Source organism: Canis aureus, chromosome 11 (genome assembly GCF_053574225.1).
Source record: "Canis aureus isolate CA01 chromosome 11, VMU_Caureus_v.1.0, whole genome shotgun sequence".
Lineage (NCBI taxonomy): Eukaryota > Metazoa > Chordata > Mammalia > Carnivora > Canidae > Canis > Canis aureus.
In genome coordinates, this window is record NC_135621.1 from 23,524,041 (window position 1) to 23,542,190 (window position 18,150).

Sequence of the window (18,150 nt, forward strand, 5' to 3'; positions counted from 1 at the left end):
GAGAGAGAGGCAGAGACACAGGCAGAGGGAGAAGCAGGCTCCATGCACCGGGAGCCCAACGTGGGATTCGATCCCGGGTCTCCAGGATCGTGCCCTGGGCCAAAGACACCCTCCGGGTGGCGCAGCGGTTTGGCGCCTGCCTTTGGTCCAGGGCACGATCCTGGAGACCCGGGATCGAATCCCACGTTGGGCTCCCGGTGCATGGAGCCTGCTTCTCCCTCTGCCTGTGTCTCTGTGCCTCTCTCTCTCTCTGTGACTATCATAAGTAAATAAATAAAAAATTAAAAAAAAAAAAAAAGAAAGGATTTGCAATTTTAAATAGAGTGGTTTGGAAAGGCCTCGAAGGGAAGGTAGATACTTCAGTAAAGAGCTGGAGGTACGGAAGTCAGCCTCGGAAGTCAGCCTCACGTAGGATTTTGAGCAGGGACGTGATAGGTACTGATTGGAACATGAGGACCGGTTAGAAAGCTGGGCCAGGAAGGCAGGCGGGAGATGGTGGCTTGGCTCTGGATGGAAGAGCAGTTGCTAAGAGCTGGTTGGATTGTGGGTTTGTTAGAAGAGAGAGTCAATCAAATGATACAAAGATAAAGTCACAGTTCTCCAGGGGGAAGAAAAAGCAGTGGTAGAAATTAAGAAATGTGTACAGAAACGAATCTGTCCAAGAACATGATCAAGAGTTTCTCTTGGAGTCAGCTTCCAGTCGAGATGGTAGCTGGAAGGTGATGAGGGTCAAGGGGTGCTTTTTGGTTTGTTTTTTTTAGAGTTGGGTGTTTGCTGGGAGTCTTTGGGTGACAGGTCTGTGCTCCCTCCTTCGGTTCTGCGCGAGGCAGGCCAGAAGTCTCCCACAGCCCTGGGGTTTAGGTCCACACCAAGGGGTGGCAGGTGGTTTGGGCTGGTGGTGGCGGGAGGTTTTAGCTTTCTGTTGTGTTTTTTAAAATACTGATAGGAACCCTGCCCCCACATCGTTCTTTCTGAATTGTCCTGGCTCTTCTCCCTTAATTCTGAAACATATTCTTGGCATTTTGTATTGGCTCATGTTAAATGATCAAATTAGTGGAACTACTCCTTCTATGATTTGGATATTCTAGCTAAGGACTCAGCAAACCTTTAGTCAGTCAAGTCTTCTCCTTTTCTTTCTTAAAAATTCTGAACAGAATATTTCTTCCCATTATACTTTCTAACTGGAATATTGGCTTATCTCAAAGCTGTTGGTTTCTGGATGTGCTGGTGACTTTGTACTTATGACTTCTGTTGTTTTCATTTGAGTTTTTTTGATTTTCCAAGTCAGGTATGATATCATCTGTAAATATGTTAATTTTTACCTTATCCTCACAATTTTTACTCTTAATATCTTCATTATCTAAGTACAATGTGTCTAGTACCTTTAGAACAATGCTAATTGTAGTGAATTGTGATAATATTTAACCTTTTTTTTTTCTACATGAGCTGTAGATCCTGTTTAAGGCAGTACCCTTTATTCTTATTTTATGGAGAATTTTGTTTTGTTTTAATCAAGAAGAGGTACTGAATTTTACTGAATGTTTTATCAGCATCATGGAAATGATCGTGTGCTATTTCTCTTTTGCTCTGTAAATATTTAGTGAATATATGAATAGATTTCCTAATATTGGACCATTTTTGTATTCCTGAATTAAATCCTGCTTGGACATGGGATATACTTTTAGTGGATTGCTGGGTTCTTTTTAGCATTGTATTTAAGATTTTTATGTTGCTACCCGTGAGTGAGATTAGTCTGTACTTTCCTCCTATGTGTGTGTATGCAGTGCTCTATTTTTGGAATCAACATTATGCTTCCTTGTTAAAAAGATTTCGCAAATCTCTTAGGCTTTAAAAATGTGTGAGTAGCATTGGAGCTGCTTCTTGAGGATCTCATAGACCTGCCCTCTCAAAAACATCTCTTGGCCTATTAGTCCAAAGTACCATTTTTAGAAATGGGTCTTGGGCAGTTTTCCCTATTGTAATACATGGTCCTAATTTTTAATAGCTATAAACTGTTTGTTTGTTTGTTCTTAAGTAGGCTCCCCGTGTGGAGAGGAGACCACCGTGGGGCTTGAACTCAAGGATGCTGAGATCAAAACCTGAGCTGGGATCAAGAGTGAGATGCTTAACAGACTAAGCCCCCCCCTCCCTGCCCCCCCCCCCCCCGTGCCCCTGTAAACTATTTTAATTAGGGTATTACCGTAACTTTGCTTAACTGTGTGCTTTAATCATCTCAAAGAGGACTGGGGTGGTCCTCCCAAATCTAATTCATGATTTTTCAAAGGTCTGGTTAATGGAAAATTATTTGCTCCAGGCAGAGAAGGCGGCTGGTCCTCATGGCCCCTTTGGAGCTGAATACCAGTTTTTCTGATACAGCCCACCCTCATTATTCACGGACTCTGTGTTTGCAAATTCACCTGCTTGCTAAAATTTATTTGTAGCCTCAAATTATGGCGCTTTCATGATTCATTGCAGACATGCACCAAGTGGTGAAAAATTTGAGGGGCTCAGTGAGTGTACATTCCCCCGAGGTCAAACAAGGTGACGCTCTGCCTTGTTTCAGCTCATTACTGTATACAAGTGTCTGTTGGGGACTAGTTAACGCCTATATTTTGCATTTTTGTGCTTTGTGTTGGTGATTTTGCTGTTTAGAATGGCCCCAAGTTGGGGCACCTGGGTGGCCCAGGGGCTTAAGCATCTGTCTTGGGCTCAGGCCATGATCCTGGGGTCCTGGGATTGAGTTTGGGCTCCCTGCTCAGTGGGGAGTCTGCTTCTCCCTCTCCCTCTGCCTACCGCTCCCCCTGCTTGTGTTCTCTCTCTGTCAAATGAATAAATAAAATCTTAAAAAATAAAATAAATAAAATAAGTTTCATTCAGGCACAAGCTATAGTGCTGGCCTTGTGTTAACACACCAGCTGTATGTTAGATAAGGTGTCATGAGACAAACACACGTAAAACAAGCTTATGTGCTGATTGGTTGATGGAGAAGTTATGTCCAGAGGCTTTGCAGGAACCTACCCTGGTACTCCCCTAGGAGCACTGGTGTCACACTGCTGATCCCATGTCTGTGGCTACTTTACAGAACATAACCACCACGTATCATGAGAAGGGACCGTACTGCTGCTGCCTTAGGACCCCAGGGGGGTGGCGGGGACGGTGGGCCCCAAGGCGTAGAGCTGTCCGTGGTGTTCCCCAGGTGAGCGGCTCAGCATGGGTCGGGGGGCGCCTCTGCCCCAAAGGTCCATCTCCTGGATTCACGGGTCCTGCAGACCTGTTGCCATGGCAGCCCAATGGCAGGGAGACAGGGACAGAGGTTAGGGAGCTCTGTGCCGGAGCTGCAGCTGCCTGGGCTTGTGACCGCGGCATCTCTTGCTGGGCAGGCCTCGGCAAGGGCCACATGGCAGACAGAGACACACAAAGCAGCAGTGCAGAGGGTCCCCACGAACCCACGCGTGGATAGAACTTTACTGCCCACAAAGGCTGTTCCTGTCGGCCTCTCACCCAGTCCTCACCATCAATTCAGAGGGTGGCAGGTTAGACCCATCTTACGGACGGGTAAGTCACTGAGATTCAGAAAGGTTGCATGCAGTGGCTGCCTGGCTGGTGCAGAGCAGTCGGGACCTGAACCCAGGTGTGTCTGACTGCAGATCGGCCACTGCTTTGTCCTTCCAGGAGCCTGAATCCTCACCTGGTCTCGACCCTTGACCCTCGCTTTGGATTTGGAATGGGAGGTGTTTCTGAGGACAGGGAGTCCCTTCAGGATCCCCCTCACTCTCTCTTTAATCAGCTTGACGACATAGATTGGACATTCAGGGGACGAGGGGGAGGTATCGTCTGTTCACAGTACTGAGAAGAAGAGAAGAGAATAAGAGAAGAGAAGAGAATAAGAAAAGAGACGAGAACCGATGCCCGGGTGGCTCAGCGGTTTAGCGCCGCCTTCAGCCCAGGGCCTGATCCTGGAGATCTGGGATCAGGTCCCGTGTCCGGCTCCCTGCATGGGGCCTGCTTCTCCCTCTGCCTGCACCTCTGCCTCTCTCTCTGTGTCTCTGTGTCTCTCATGAATAAATAAATTAAAAAAAAGAGAGAGAGAAGAGAGGGAAGCTGTTCCCTTGCTGGCTTGGCGGCTGCTGTCACCCGGGTGTGTCTGTTCCTGGTGTTCCTACGTGGTCCAGGCTGGGTGTCCCCATGTCTGTGTGCATCTGGCCCAAGCTCTCTCTTCCCCGCAGCATCAGCTTACACACAGCCCGCGGGTCCGCTGGTGGGCTTCCTAGGCATCTTTCTAGAAGAGGGATGAAGACTTGGCTTAGCAAACACAGCGTAACTTACTGGATTGAACGTCAGCACAGAGTATTACTTTCTTTTTACCCCTTCCTTATTATTGTTGATGTCAACGTTCCCTGCCCTCATTTTTTTTTTTTTAAGATTTTTAAATTCATTCATGAGAGACACAGAGAGGGAGGCAGAGACACAGGCAGAGGGAGAAGCAGACAACCTGCGGGGAGCCCGATGTGGGACTCGATCCCAGGACCCTAGGATCACGCCCAGAGCCGAAGGCAGACGCTCGACTGCTGAGCCACCCAGGTGCCCCATCCTTGCCCTCATATAAAACCATAGGGAAGAGATTTGTGCACAAGGCTTTTATTTTTGTTTTTGCTTTTGTTTTTATTTCTCATGCATAAAATAGATTCATAGAAGTAGGAGGATGTCCTTTGGCTTCTCACCAAGGATAGGCTGGCTCTTGTTCTCCAGCAATACGTGAGAGTTGCCGTGCGGCGTGCCCTAGCCAGCTGTGGCTGTTACAGCTTTTTATCACTGTTATTAGAGCATAATTCATGTAAGACAAAGTGCGTCCTTGCGAACACTTGGGTGACTCGTGCTGGCTGAGACCACCGGCACAGGAAACAGGATGGGTGCAGGTGACCACCGGTCCGCCTTTCGTCACTGGGGGCAGAAGCCCTCTACGTAGGCTTCTGTGGCTTCAGCAGGTTTGGAGATCTGTCCGTAGTACGTCTGTCTCAGTAGTTAGGTTTTACTGCTAGTAATCGTCTACTGAGTGGCTGTGGCACGTTGGCTCCCTCCTCCTGGTTTCTGGTTTGGGGCTATCATGAATAAAGCTTCTAGAAGTATCCGTGCGCCACCGTTTACAGAGACACATGCTTCGTTTCTCCCAGGCAAGTACCTAGGAGTGGCTGCATCATTGGCAAATGTATATTTATAGGAATCTGCCCATTTTTCCTAAGCAGGATTTTTGCCAATACCAAAGTTGCCCTCTCCAAAACAACAGCTTGCTCTTTGAAACCAATTTTTGACTACTAGTGAGATGAGTGTTTTCGCACATTTTTGTAAACGAGTCACGTTTCTTTTTTGGTACTTTACCCATTTGTCTGTTAGGGTCTTTCGGCATTTCCTTGCGTCACTGGCTGTGATCTGAGTTCTTGATACGTTACAGACACCTGTTACTTAACAGACACCTGTTACTTTCTCTCTCCTGGTTTTACGCTCCCTTGGATCTCAGTTATGCTTCTCTTGGGCATGAGGGCACTTTTAAATGTTCAGGAGGGCAGCTCTTGACCTTTGTGATTTCCCTGCCTGCTTTGGACTTTGAGGATCCTTGGTGTGGAGTGGTGTGCCGGCCTGTTCCACCATGGTGATGCCTCCTGCTTCTGGTGGCTGACCCGGGGTTGTCTTTTGTCTTGAACACCTTTCCTGCCTCGGGATGGGGCCTTCCTCACCTTGTCCTAGAGTAATGTGTGCGGGGTTTCCCAGACAGAGTGGTATTCCACAGTGGGTGGTGGGTCTCTAAGCCCCTTTTACTGCTCAGAGCTCCCTAACTCAATGCACCAGGTGCCTGGTGGCAGCAGGTGCTGTGCAGGCTGGGGGAGGGTCGGCCCTGGTTGGACGTCCTCTCCTCTTCCCTCCCCATCACATGGGTAGGCCCCCCCACCCCACGCAGCTCCCTGCAGTGCCACCGTGGAGTCAGGGCCCCAGAGAGCCCGGTGAGGGGGCGCTGATGCGGAGGGCTTCTTGGCGAGATCTTTCTTAAGTCAGAGCCTGTGGCTGACGCTAGGTGGCCTGGGCTTCAGGTGGATGGCCCTAGTGGGGCCACCTCGCTGCTATGGGCACCTGGGCAAGCTGCCTCCCTGAGCCGGTTCCATCGGGATGAGCCATGTGCATTTAGCCGGCATTTATGGAGTGCCTGCTGTGTGCCTGGCACTTTCGTGGGCTTTGAGGTCTGGCGGTGGCCAAGACGCAGTCCTGGCTCCTGGGACGCTTTCATGCTGTGCAGCACAGGCAGCAGAGAGCCCTGAAAACACCAGGGGCGAGAAGGTTGTGACAGCAGTAAAACCAGGTGCCGTGACAGACGCCTGGGGCCACGTTCAGTATGGGGTCAGGAGACGTTCCTCGAAGAGGTGACTTTTCAGCTGTGACTGGGAAGCTGTGCGGAGCTGCTTGGGCAGGGGTCCCGGGGCAAGAAGTGTAGGCTGCAGAGCAGTAGGTACAAACGCGCCGGGGAGGGGGCGGCAGGTGCTTGGGTCAGCACACAGGCTGGTGACCGGTGACCTGGGTGGAGCAGGGACAGGGCTGGCGAGACCTGGGTGGAGCGTTTGCGAGAACTGGGTTTTCTTCTGAATTCCATGGAAAGGTTCTAAGGGAGCGGGGGAGGGCAGGAAAAGGTCCTTAAATAAAGATCCCGGGGCTGTGGTGTGGAGGGTGGGCTGTGGGGTGGGAGTGGAAGGGCTGCTCAGGTGTCCCCACGAAGGGGCGCTGGCTTGGGCCCGGGCTGGCAGTGCGGGTGGGGAGGACTTGGCGTGTGGCCCCCGCAGACTTGCTGACAGCCACCCGGCTACTGGGAGATCTGCTGGGGAGCGGTTGTGGAACCAGCCCAGGCCTGGCACCTGCCCCTCTCAGATCTTGTGTGGGTGTCACCCAGAGAGGGTGGGGGACCCTGGGAGCGTGGCCTGGGTCAGGGTCCTGGGCCTGGACATTTTCCTCAGGGACCCGGGTGGATGAACTGTGGGGAAATCCTTCTTAGCACCGTAAAGCAGGGAAATGGGACCTCGAGTGGCCCCTGCTGGGCGCGAAGGATAATAGAGAGCAGTCCGGTGCATATCTTGTGCCACGTCCAGAACTTCACTCCTGGACCCAGGCCCCTTGTTCCCAGGCCGGGAGGCCGTCTCGTCCACTACACTCCAGGCCAGGGCAGCTGCTCACAGGCAGTTTGTGCTGAGCATCTGGCCCCTTCGTGTCGCCAGGTTGCCGAGCCTGAGTGCGGGGTCTGTCGGGTCTGAGGGCCTCAGCAGGCTCTAACACTGCGAACTTGAGCGCGTCCTTGAACCTCTTGGGGGTCGGTGTGCTCTGTGCAGGAGGCAGTGTGACAGGGCTCCGAGACAGCTGAAGGCAACAACCCGCGTGGCACTCTTGCCCGGGCCGACAGGTGGCAGGCATGTCAACGCATCACCTCCGATGCTCTGCTCATCCTCATCCACGCTGACTGGGCGCCCAGCCAGCACTAGGTTACTAGGGGGTTGCTTCTGTTAGCACAACGAAAGGGATTGCTTGCGGGAGGCAGGGCCTGGCCCCCAGGACGGACACTGGTAGCGAACCTCTGCGTCCCTGGGGCAGGTGGCAGGGTGGCCTCTGCTCATCGTAGCCAGAGTTGCTTCTGGGGAGCTTTCCAGGACTCACAGGGCGCCTTTGCTCACTTTGTGGGGGATCCGTCTGTAGCGTGGGCATCGTCTGTCATCCAATGATGTGAGATGACAGGCAGGGGCCTTGGTTCTGCCTGGGACCTGGGAGCCTCGGGCTGGATCAGAAGACCCCCCTCTGTCCTCCTCCCCCTGGGAGCCAAGCAGGGCAAGGGGGTGTGGTGGCCACAGGCCCGGCTGAGGGCAGGGCAGTTTGGTGGAGGTGTGGCTGAGATGAGCAAAGCCTGGGGTTCTCTGTGAGCGACAGTCTTCCAGAGCTGATGGCTGAGCCCCCAGGAGGCAAGTCGGGGGACCTGACGGTCCTGGTTGGGCCACTGACCTGCCCGTGACATGTGGCTGTCAGGTTCCCCGTCTCTAAGTGCGAGGATTAGGCCCTGGCACCCAAGTAGGAGGACCAGGTCACAGTGGTCAAGTATTTTCCGGAGAAGAGAGGGAGAAATCAGCAACAGTGTAACACTTAAAAAATAAATTAATTAATTTAAAACAAAAACAAAAACAAAACAGTGTAACATTTTGAGTTTATAAAGCCATAGCTCTGTCCCCAGTCTTGAAATTTCGTGGGCTCTGCCCAGAAAGGGAGGAAGCCCTTGTTTGTTGACCTGGAGAGCGGGGTGCAGGCTCTGCCCGCCAGTTCCCTGGGGGGCTGTGAGGAGCCTGGGGACCAGAGAGGCCACACTGCTTGCCTGCGGGCACCCAGCAAGGGGCAGGGCTGGAGCAGAAGCCAGGTCTTTGCCACCCAAGCCTGCGGGCTTTCCTTCCTCCTGTGGGGAGAGGTTAGGACAGAGATTTACTGATCCTGAAGACAGTGTTTGTACTAAGGAGGCCCCACGAAGATCGAAGATTGGGGAGAACAAATCTGGCTGATGAAAGGCAGGGGTGAGGGAGGGGGGGCGCCCTCCCCGCTTCCTGCAGTGGCAGCCGGGCTGCTTGGCACTGGCGCGGCTGTTCCTTTAAGTGGGGTTCTCCGTGGGAACTGCCGCAGCCGGGGGGTGGGGGTGGGGGTGGGGGATGCTGGCCGAGGGTGGTGCCAGCCTCCAGCTCCCAGCCCAGACAGCGGTGACGCCGCCTCTCGCCCCGGCTCTCCTTCCCCAGAAGCTGCTGATTCATCCACGCCCGAGTCGCCGGGACTCTCGGCTCTGCTGGTGCAGGCGTTGGGCCTGCTGGGCTGTGTCCTTGAGCCCTGTCCCCTGGCTGGCCGTGGGGGCGGGGGGAGGATGGGGTGGGGGCTCTGAACATGCCAGAGCCCCAGCAGACCTCTAACCAGACCTGCGGGTGGGGGGTGGGGGAGGGGAGGGCCGAGCGTGGCCAAGGTCACACGGGGGGCGAGGGGGGGGGGCGGAGCAGGTGACCCGTCCTCCTCTCTCACTTCTCTCTGGCCTCCCTCGGCAGGGTGCTTTAAGGATGACCGCATCGTCTTCTGGACTTGGATGTTCTCTACCTACTTCATGGAGAAATGGGCACCGCGGCAGGATGACATGCTCTTCTACGTGCGCCGGAAGCTGGCCTACCCGGGCGGCGAGGGCAGCGTGGACGGGAGGAAGGTGAGCAGCCCCCTCCGGCCCCAGCCAGGCGGCCGTGCAGGGTCTGCCCCTAGCCGGCCAGGTGGCCACCCCGCAGTCCTCGTGCACGTCCCAAGGGGAGAATGATGTTCACTGCGCACCTACTGGGCACCAGGAGCCGTGTGGAGACGGTGGCACATGCCAGCCGGGGGTGGGGCATGTACGTTCCTCTTGATCCTCCCCAGGACCTTGAGAGGCTGCGACGACATCACTGTTGTCTCCTTGAGGAGACAGGGCCAGAGGGAGGTGCGTTGGCCAGCCCCCTCCTAATAGTATATTGACGGAGCCCAGAGTGCAGGGTCCTCCGGGCCACGGGCAGGACGCTCGGGGTCAGAGATGAGGAGGAGCCCGGCAGTTCCGAGCCCTTAACCGTGCAGCAGACGCAGTGCTGCAGCTCCACGGGGCAGGTGGGGAGGCCAGGCCCTCGGGGAGGAAGTGACTCACCTGAGCTGTTTTGACCAGTACGTTTCAGTGTGTGGAGGAGTTAATGAAACAACCTTCCCGAGTTTCCTTCTGTTTTTCAGAAAAGCTATTAGTTTGTAAAATGTTCAAGCAACTTGTATGCCAGACGGGGAAACGCGTTGTTTCCCTTTAATCACAGAAGTGGGAACGCTGTGCAGGCAGGTCTGGAGCTCGCAGCCACCTGAGGTCCAAGTCCAGTGCCCTCCGACCCCTGGGCCGCGGCTTGTGAGCTGTGGCTTGTGCCTCAAGTGCGTGGAGCCCTTGCCCTGCTGTATCGCTGTTCTCGGAGCTTGACACGGAGGGCCTAAGTGTTCTGCAAATGGACAGGCCTGGTGCCTGCTGCATAGGAGACACGCTGACTTGCATGCTGGCAGCCAGAGAGCTCCCTGGCTGGCCTGGAGGACACACGGAAGACCCAGGGTTGGCCTGGGTCCTTGGGCATTGAGCTGGTGCTGGGGGACTGTGTGTGGTCACTGGGACCCTAAAGTGCATCGCAGAGCCAGTACGGGAGGGTAGATCCAGCGACGGGAAGGGAGAGATGTGGTCACCAGAGGCCACTTGGGTGAGGTGAGTCTTTAAGGAAGAAAGGGCTTTCCTAGCCGAAGGGACCATGGCCCAGACTGTGGGCCTGAAGCCGTGTAAAAGCCCCATGCCCTGTGCATTCAGGTGGCTGGTGGTGGTACCGTGTGGCCCGGGTGTAGAAAAGAGGGGAGCGGAAACAAGGCAGGCATGGGCCACATCACGTGGATGCTGAAGGTCAGGCCTCGGAGTTTGGATTGATCCCTGAAGCTCTGATAACGTGAGGAAGGAAGGGGAGGTGGCCACAGTTCCATTTAGCAAGCCCTCGGGTGGTCGGTGGAGGAAGGACTGGAGGGGTTAGAGCAGAAGCGAGGCGGCGGGGTGTAGGGGAGTGGTCTGCGCGTGGCACGCAAGGCCGAGGAAGCAGGCTCGGGTGACTGAGTATGGGCCAGAGGGAAGGCCCGAGCTCGCAGCCGGGTCTCTGACGGGCTGTCACAGGGGGACAGAGTTCAGTGCTGGGCGGGCTGAGACCTAGGTGCCTGTGGGACGGCCAGACGGCGACGTCCTCCACAGTGGAGCTGCTGTCTGAAACTCCGCAGATGAGCCAGGGCCAGAGGCAGAGCTTCAGGACCCTTGTACCCAGGATGGTGCCTGGGGCTCCTGAGGAAGGAGACCAGAGTGTGGCAGAGGTCTAGGACAGAACTCTGAGCTAGCCTCACCCTGGAGGGACCAGTAGGAGACACAGCAGCTGGCCCGTTGGGGGTGCCAGGAGGAGGTCCCACGACGTGGGACCTGAGGAGCCAAGTCTGGCAGGATGAGAACGGGGACAGGCCATGGGACCTGTGACTAGAGACTGTGGAGGCTTGGGCGGAGCAGCCTCGGCAGTGGGAAGAGACCCAGGCTGCACTCAGTATAGGCAGGGGGTGCCCTCTGGGAGGGATGAAGACAAGGCCCCAGTTGGTGGAATTGGCCAGGGGCAGGTATTGGTGGAGAGATCCCTGAGCTGAGCACCTGGGGAGGCCGGCCCGGAGCTCCTCAGTCCCTGGTCACCATGCCCGCCCTGTCTGGGGTGCAGCTGGGAGTGACCGTGCCCTCCCTGTCTGGGGGTGCAGCTGGGAGTGACCGTGCCCGCCCTGTCTGGGGGTGCAGCTGGGAGTGACCGTGCCCGCCCTGTCTGGGGTGCAGCTGGGAGTGACCGTGCCCGCCCTGTCTGGGGGTGCAGCTGGGAGTGACCGTGCCCGCTCTGTCTGGGGGTGCAGCTGGGAGTGACCGTGCCCTCCCTGTCTGGGGGTGCAGCTGGGAGTGACCGTGCCTTCCCTGTCTGGGGGTGCAGCTGGGAGTGACCATGCCCACCCTGTCTGGGGATGCAGCTGGGAGTGACCGTGCCCTCCCTGTCTGGGGGTGCAGCTGGGAGTGACCGTGCCCTCCCTGTCTGGGGGTGCAGCTGGGAGACCAGCTTTTCCAACTTTCTCTCCCTCGACTTGCCAGGTGACTCCGGCCAGTCAGCCCTTCTCTGGGGTTCAACCTGTCCTGGGAGGGGGCTGGGCAGGTGCTCAGTGAGGTTGAGGTCCTCCCATTGCACACACCCGGGAGACCAGATGTGTGGGATGGTGTGACCACAAGCATCTCCCCACAGAAGGTGGTGGGCACCTAGGGGGCCTCACCGCCAGTGACCCCCACTGTGGGCGCTCTCTCCTACCTCGGCACGGCCCCGGGGCACAGGCTCCTACTGCTACAGCTCGGCTGCCAGAAGACTGGAACTGGGAGCCCTTCTGCCCAGGGGCAGTCGGGGAGGGGGTGCAGGGCTGTGGCTTCTGTCCTGCAGCCTGTACCATGCTGACCTGTCCACATCTGCTGGAGATGACATTGCAGACATTGGGTTCTTTTTTTTGGTGGGGGGGGCAAATTTTTTATCTTTTCCCAAAGGCAGCCTGCTGAGACCAGGGGCTCTAATAAGGATCTGAGACTCAGCTGGACCTTGAGTTTTGGTGCCAGGAGAGCCGGACCCACCCCCGCCCCGGTTAGGGATGGTCTTAGCCCAGCCCAGCCTTACATTCTCTAGGAGGCAGGCAGGAGAAGGGAGAGGCCAGGTGAGCAGGTGGGAAGAGAGATTCCCTGGATCCAGAACTGAGCAATTTGGAGTAGGAGTCCTGGGACTGTGTACAGACTTCTGGAAGGTTCCAGGGTGTTGAGGCCAGTCAGGAGAGCCTGAGTCCACAGGAGCATGTGGCAGCCCAGCTATTCACACGCTAGAATGTTCCACTGAACACGGCAGTGAGCTCTGTGCAGACTCCCCTCCTGCAGGAGTGACTCGGGCAGGCCCTGTCCTTGGGGAGCCTGCCCTGTCCTCGGGGAGCCTGCCTTGTTCTGGGGAGCCTGTTGTCTGTGCGGACAGACAGCATAGCCTGTGACACACAGGAGCTCAGTGATGGTCGTGGGGGAGACCCCACAGAGGAAGCTGGGACGCAGGCCTCATACCCTAGGACAGCGGGAGGGCCCCAGGGTGGCAGGACATCCCCGCTGGGGGCGGTGCAGGGTGCCCTGTGACGCGGCCCCTCTGGGAGGACTGTGGGGGTCTGTGTGTCCGGGGGCGGGGGCCGGGCAGCCATGTGGGGAGAGCCCACAGGCCTGATGGGTGCAGGGTACGCAGGGAGGGACACGTCGGGACTGAGGGGACAGCCTTCCGCAGCCTCTGTGCCCAGAGCAGGTGCGGGGGTGGGGGCTGTGGCGCCTGCGCACTGCGGACTCTCTGCAGCAAGCCAGGGCCGCTTCCGCCCCCTCCCCTGCCCTCCCCTCCCCTGCCTTCCCCTACCCAGCCTGCAGCGCTGGTACCGGTCACCATAGCAACCCGGGGCTTTCTGCGCTGGGCCCCACAGGTGGATGGGCCCCCTGCCTCTGCCTCTGGGTAGGCGGGGTGAAAGGAAGCGGGGTGGGGGGTGTGGGGTGTGGGGGGGTGGGACTGGGGCGGAGGCGGGATCCCCAGGGCCTGCTACAGCCGAGGGACCACCTTGGGGCGCAGCCAGGGATGGAGAGGTGAGGCTGGGGCATGTCTGTGAGCGCCTGCTCATCCTGGAGGAGTGGGGTGGGTCGGGTGCTGGGACTCACCTGTGCGCACGCTGGCCTCCCAGATGGCCGAGGCCGAACCCGAGGTGGAGGTGGAGGTGTACCGGCGGGACTCCAAGAAGCTGCCGGGCCTCGGTGACCCTGACATTGACTGGGAGGAGAGCGTCTGCCTGAATCTCATCCTGCAGAAGGTACAGGGGCGAGGGGGTGGGGGGCAGGGCTCCGGGAGGAGGGCTGTGGGGGGGTCGAGGGACAGCAGACCTCTCCATGCTCCCCCTCCTGTGCGCTCTCTTCCAGCTGGATTACATGGTGACATGTGCCGTGTGCACGCGCACTGATGGCGGGGACATCCACATCCATAAGAAGAAATCCCAGGTAAGCGTGGGTCCTCCTTCCCACTAGCTCAGCCCAGAAATGCCACCTGTGTGGCTGCTCAGAGTTTTGGTGGGGGAGACAATTGCCCCCTCCCCTCCTGCTTCCTCCACTCCCTCCTCCTCCTCCTCCTCCCATCCCTTCCTGCCTCTTCCCCCCCTCCCCTTCCTGCCTCTTCCTCCTCCTCCTTCCCCCTCCTCCTCCCCACCCTCCTCCTCCTCACTTCCCTGCCTTGAGGTACCAGTCTGAGCAGAAGCCCATCTTACTCGTGGGGTCCTGTGTCGCCTGCAAGGAGCACTGAACCAGGTCATCCCAAGCAGCTCCTTGCTGAGCGGTTCCCTGAGGCTCTGGCCTGGCTCTGAGCAGTGGGAGCACCGTGACCTGTCCCTAGAGTCGCTGTGGGCCTGGGTGCAGGGTAGGGCCTCATTCAGTCTTTCCAATCTATCTTCCTTTCAGCAAGTGTTTGCGTCCCCCAGTAAACACCCCATGGACAGCAAGGGGGAAGAGTCCAAGATCAGCTACCCTAACATCTTCTTCATGATCGACAGCTTTGAGGAGGTGAGCAGCTCGTGCCCAGCTGTGTGTTCCCGAGGCCCTTCCTCGGGGGTGCGAGAACCTGGCCCCCCTCTGGCCTCACACCCTTGCAGACTGGCGAGGGCTGGGGGGAATGGGGTGCTCCCAACTCCTACCCTCATGTCTCCCACTCTTCCTGGCGCTGGGCTGGGGCCAGTGGTGTTCCCTAGCTCTGAGCCTGTTTTCTCATCTGTAAAACGAGCGTCATGATCATGTGTCCTACTTACCCATCCGGGTCGAAGATCACATGAGCTCGTGAACAGGAGAGTGTGTCATAAATTCCTATAAAAAGTGCTGCCTGGGCAGGAGGAGTCATTAGTATGGCCATTAAACTCCAAACAAGTGCCTCCACGCCGTGGGATGCTGGGGTGTCGGGGGTGGGGCTATGGAAGTTTCTTGGCCAAGCTTCTGTTTTCAGGCTGGGAAAACGGGACTCACGGCAGAAAGTGACTCACCCCAGCAACGTGGGGCACCCTCCCCCCACCCCCCTGCCAGCTCTTGCCCCGCTGCTCTCTGAGATCCCCCTAGTGGTGCTTGTCCCCACCTAGAGGCTGTCACGACCCCAGGGAAGACTCACAAACAAGGGAGCCTGTGTTTCAGGGTCTCCTCTCGATTTGATGGTGCCTCGAAGCACGTTAGGCTCAGGGGACCGAGTGCCATCCCCAGGCTGGCACAGCCCGATCATGGCAGAGCCGAGATTTGAACCCAAATCTGCGGGACCTTGTGTTTGGGTCTGAACGCCAGGCTCTGGAGTGGTGACTCGGTGACCCTGGCAGGTGGCAGGACATGGAGCCTGGGAGCCCGGCTGCCATTTGGGTGCTGGGCTGCTGACACTTTCCCCGTGTCCCCCTTGTTCCCCTTCCCAGGTGTTCAGTGACATGACGGTGGGGGAAGGAGAGATGGTCTGTGTGGAGCTGGTGGCCAGTGACAAAACCAACATGTTCCAGGGGGTCATTTTTCAGGGCTCCATCCGCTACGAGGCACTGAAGAAGGTGTACGACAACCGAGTAAGCGCAAAGCTGGGCCCCCCACGGCCCCTCTGTCCTTGCCCAGCTCTGTGCTGCAACCGCCCGTCCCCAGATCACCTGCAGCCCCTGGGCCTGCCCTACATGTGATCTCGCTCGTCTGGGCACACCTGACCTGAGGGACAGGAGGCCCCAGCCCGAGCAAGCACCCCCGAAACTGACCCTGGCGGTGGGAAGGGGGAGGAACCGCTCTCCTGCACCCAGCACCCTCCTGACCCTGGCCCCTCCCAGGAGAGGACGGGTGGGGGTGGCCTTGGGCTCCTCGGGGCCAGGCTCTGTCCCCAGCCTGCTGCTGGGCCTGGAGGCAGGGATCATGGGGCAGTGGGAGGAGGGTCCTCCGGAGCCCTAGGCATCCCAGCACTACCCTGCCTCCTGGGGGTGCCCCTGCCCTGGTCAATGAGGTCCGCTCCCCCTGAGGGATGTGGGCAGCCCTAGCGACTCGTGTACCTAGGCAGAGGCCATCCCTACGTGTGCTGACCTGGGCCATGTGGCACCTGCCCGCAGGTGAGTGTGGCCGCCCGCATGGCACAGAAGATGTCGTTCGGCTTCTACAAGTACAACAACATGGAGTTTGTGCGCATGAAGGGGCCGCAGGGCAAGGGTCACGCTGAGATGGCAGTCAGCCGTGTGTCTACTGGTGACACGTCCCCCTGCGGGACTGAAGAGGATTCCAGCCCGGCCTCACCCATGCATGAGCGGGTAAGGGCTGCGCAGCTCGGGGAGGGGCCTCTGTCCCTCGGATCCGCCTCCCACCGCCTCCCTGATCCTTACAGTCCCCCCCATGAGGTAGGTGTTGTCATCCCCACCCTCTGGGGAGAGGCTAAGGTTCAGAGAGGGCAGTGACTTGCCCAAGGTCACACAGCAGGTCTGCGAGGGCCGGGGCTCTTTCTGCCTCCCAGAGCTGCCGCCGCAGCTGCACGGAGCCCAAGGGGAGCCCGCGCTGGTCCTGGCACCTTCCTTGGGGGGCCTGCAGGCCGAGCACGGTGCGCACACGACTGGCCTTCCCTGGGCAGTGCCCCGGGGATGACGAGCTAGCCTCCCCTCCTGCCCTGTGAGGTCAGCGAGAGGACACGAGGTCCTTCCTGGCTCTTCCCTCTGCCCGGCCCACTGGTTTACAAGGTGTCCCCGCGGCAGCCCCGTGGGGAGACTAGGGTGTTCCTGTGTGCAGACCTGGAAACCCAGGCTGCCTGGGTTCAGCGGCGCTGCCCCAGGTCCCACGGCTGTCGTGTGACAGCCCCAAGCCTCTGAGCTCTGCTCTTTCTAGGCCACCATCCTTCCCCGGGGTGGGATGCTGAGGTCAGTGGCAGTTTTATTCCCAGGGGAAGAAGTGTCTAGCCCGCTGGCTGCTTTGCCCTGCTTGGCTCGGCCCAGGGGCTGCTCAGACCTGGGGGTCTCAGGAGGGGACAGGTGAGCGGGGACGCCGGGGGCAGGGAAGCAGCCTTGGCCAGGCCGTCCGTCCACAGGAAAGGGCCTGGGGGTGAGGCCGTGCGGGTGGGAGTCTGGGTGCTGCCGCTTGTGTGACCTGGGACAGGCGTCAGCGTGTGTTCTCCAGAGACGGGGAGCACCGTGTTGGGAGGCCCGGGGGGCTGCTAGCACCCAGCACCTGGCGTGGGTGTGCCCCTCAGGGTGCTTCCCTGGCCACTCGCCCCCCTGGGCTGTGATGGGCCGGGGAGAGGCTATGAACGATGTAGCGCGCACGCAGCAGTGCTGATGTGCCCCAGGCGAGGCAGCAGGTGTGTGTTAGACTCAGTTGTGTAAAACTGTGAGCCCCGCCTCCCCACAGGTCCTCCCATAGCACGCTCCTTCCTCTTCTTTATGTCCTTTGTGGTTTTGTTCCTTCTGCTACGAATGCGATTGAGTAAAAGCGATCAGTGCAACCTTTTTGCAGAGACGTGGGCGAGGGTTCCGAGCAGGGGCCTCTCTCTTCCAAGTCGTGTCTGCTTATAGATTTCCAAGGAGGGGAGTCTCCTTCTCCTCCCTGGCCTCAGTTGCTCACCGAGGCCCCGCAGAATGTGCATGTGGAAGTCCCGGTGAAGATGTGGCCTGGGCTCCAGGCTGGAGGGAACGATGTCTGCAGAACGATGGCAGACACATGAGCAGCCCTGCCTGGGCTGGCTCTTCCCATCTGCCCTGCGGGGGTGATCATCCCGCCCTCCCTGGGTGGAGTTGGGGGTGAAGGAGCCGGCACCCTGCTCAGGGCACAGGGAGGCCCGGGGTCAGGGGAAGGGACCCGCTGGGGTCACGCAGCTGCCAGTGTTGGGGCCTGGCCTCCTGGGGGCTACTCGGGCCCTCGCCACCACCCCCCCTCCATGTTTACTGTCGCTTGTCCCCCCTTTTCCAGAGGGGTCACGTGTCACCAGCTCATGACAAATGCAGACTCTGTGTGTATTGTGGTTTCTGGTGTTTTGTTTTTTTTCTATCTTCTAAAAACCTTCCCTGGCTTGTGGGAGGACCGTCAGGAGCCCAGCGGCCGCCGGGACTCTGGTGGATGTCGGAAGCCGTGACGAGGAGGCTGACGGGGCTCGTGAAGTCCAGTCCCAGCTCGCCTTGTCCTCAGATTCTTGTTTGCATGGGGAGGAGGGAGGAGAGGGGCCAAGTTCCCTCCGCCTGGAACGCCCTTCCCCCCCTTCTTCACCTGGCGAACTCCTACTCGTCCTTCAAGACCCAGCTCAAGCGGCATCTCCTCCAGGAAGCCTTCCCTGATTTCCCAGGCTGTGGACCCCTTTGGCTCTGTGCTCCCCTGTACCCCGTGCTTCCCTTTCTCTGTCTTGGCCACCGGCCTTCAGTCTGTGCTTGTCACTCTGCGCGTCTGTCGCCCCACAGCAGACTGTGAGCTCCTTGAGGGCAGGGTGCGGTGTCGTGTGCCTGTCT

The 18,150-nt window shown here is 58.1% G+C and overlaps 1 protein-coding gene and 1 long non-coding RNA gene across 16 annotated transcripts in view; one reads left to right on the plus strand and one right to left on the minus strand.

Moving 5' to 3' along the window:
• Positions 1 to 18,150, plus strand: part of KIAA0930 (KIAA0930 ortholog) — a 103,354-nt gene that overhangs the window by 14,825 nt on the left and 70,379 nt on the right. For 12 of the 15 annotated variants that reach the window (XM_077914140.1, XM_077914143.1, XM_077914138.1 and 9 more), the window contains 6 exons: positions 9,096 to 9,247; positions 13,375 to 13,500; positions 13,607 to 13,684; positions 14,138 to 14,239; positions 15,121 to 15,261; positions 15,784 to 15,978. In XM_077914140.1, coding sequence (XP_077770266.1) covers positions 9,096 to 9,247; positions 13,375 to 13,500; positions 13,607 to 13,684; positions 14,138 to 14,239; positions 15,121 to 15,261; positions 15,784 to 15,978 — 794 coding nt within the window. Of the gene's footprint in view, positions 1 to 8,554; positions 8,583 to 8,678; positions 8,926 to 9,095; positions 9,248 to 13,374; positions 13,501 to 13,606; positions 13,685 to 14,137; positions 14,240 to 15,120; positions 15,262 to 15,783; positions 15,979 to 18,150 lie in introns of those variants that run through there. The other 3 variants (XM_077914148.1, XM_077914135.1, XM_077914149.1) reach the window with 3 other exon arrangements.
• LOC144323548 (uncharacterized) lies at positions 8,978 to 13,005 on the minus strand. The gene is made up of 3 exons (XR_013388943.1): positions 12,300 to 13,005; positions 11,946 to 12,097; positions 8,978 to 10,906 (listed from the first exon to the last, which is right to left on the minus strand). It is a non-coding gene; the product is annotated as an uncharacterized LOC144323548 (long non-coding RNA).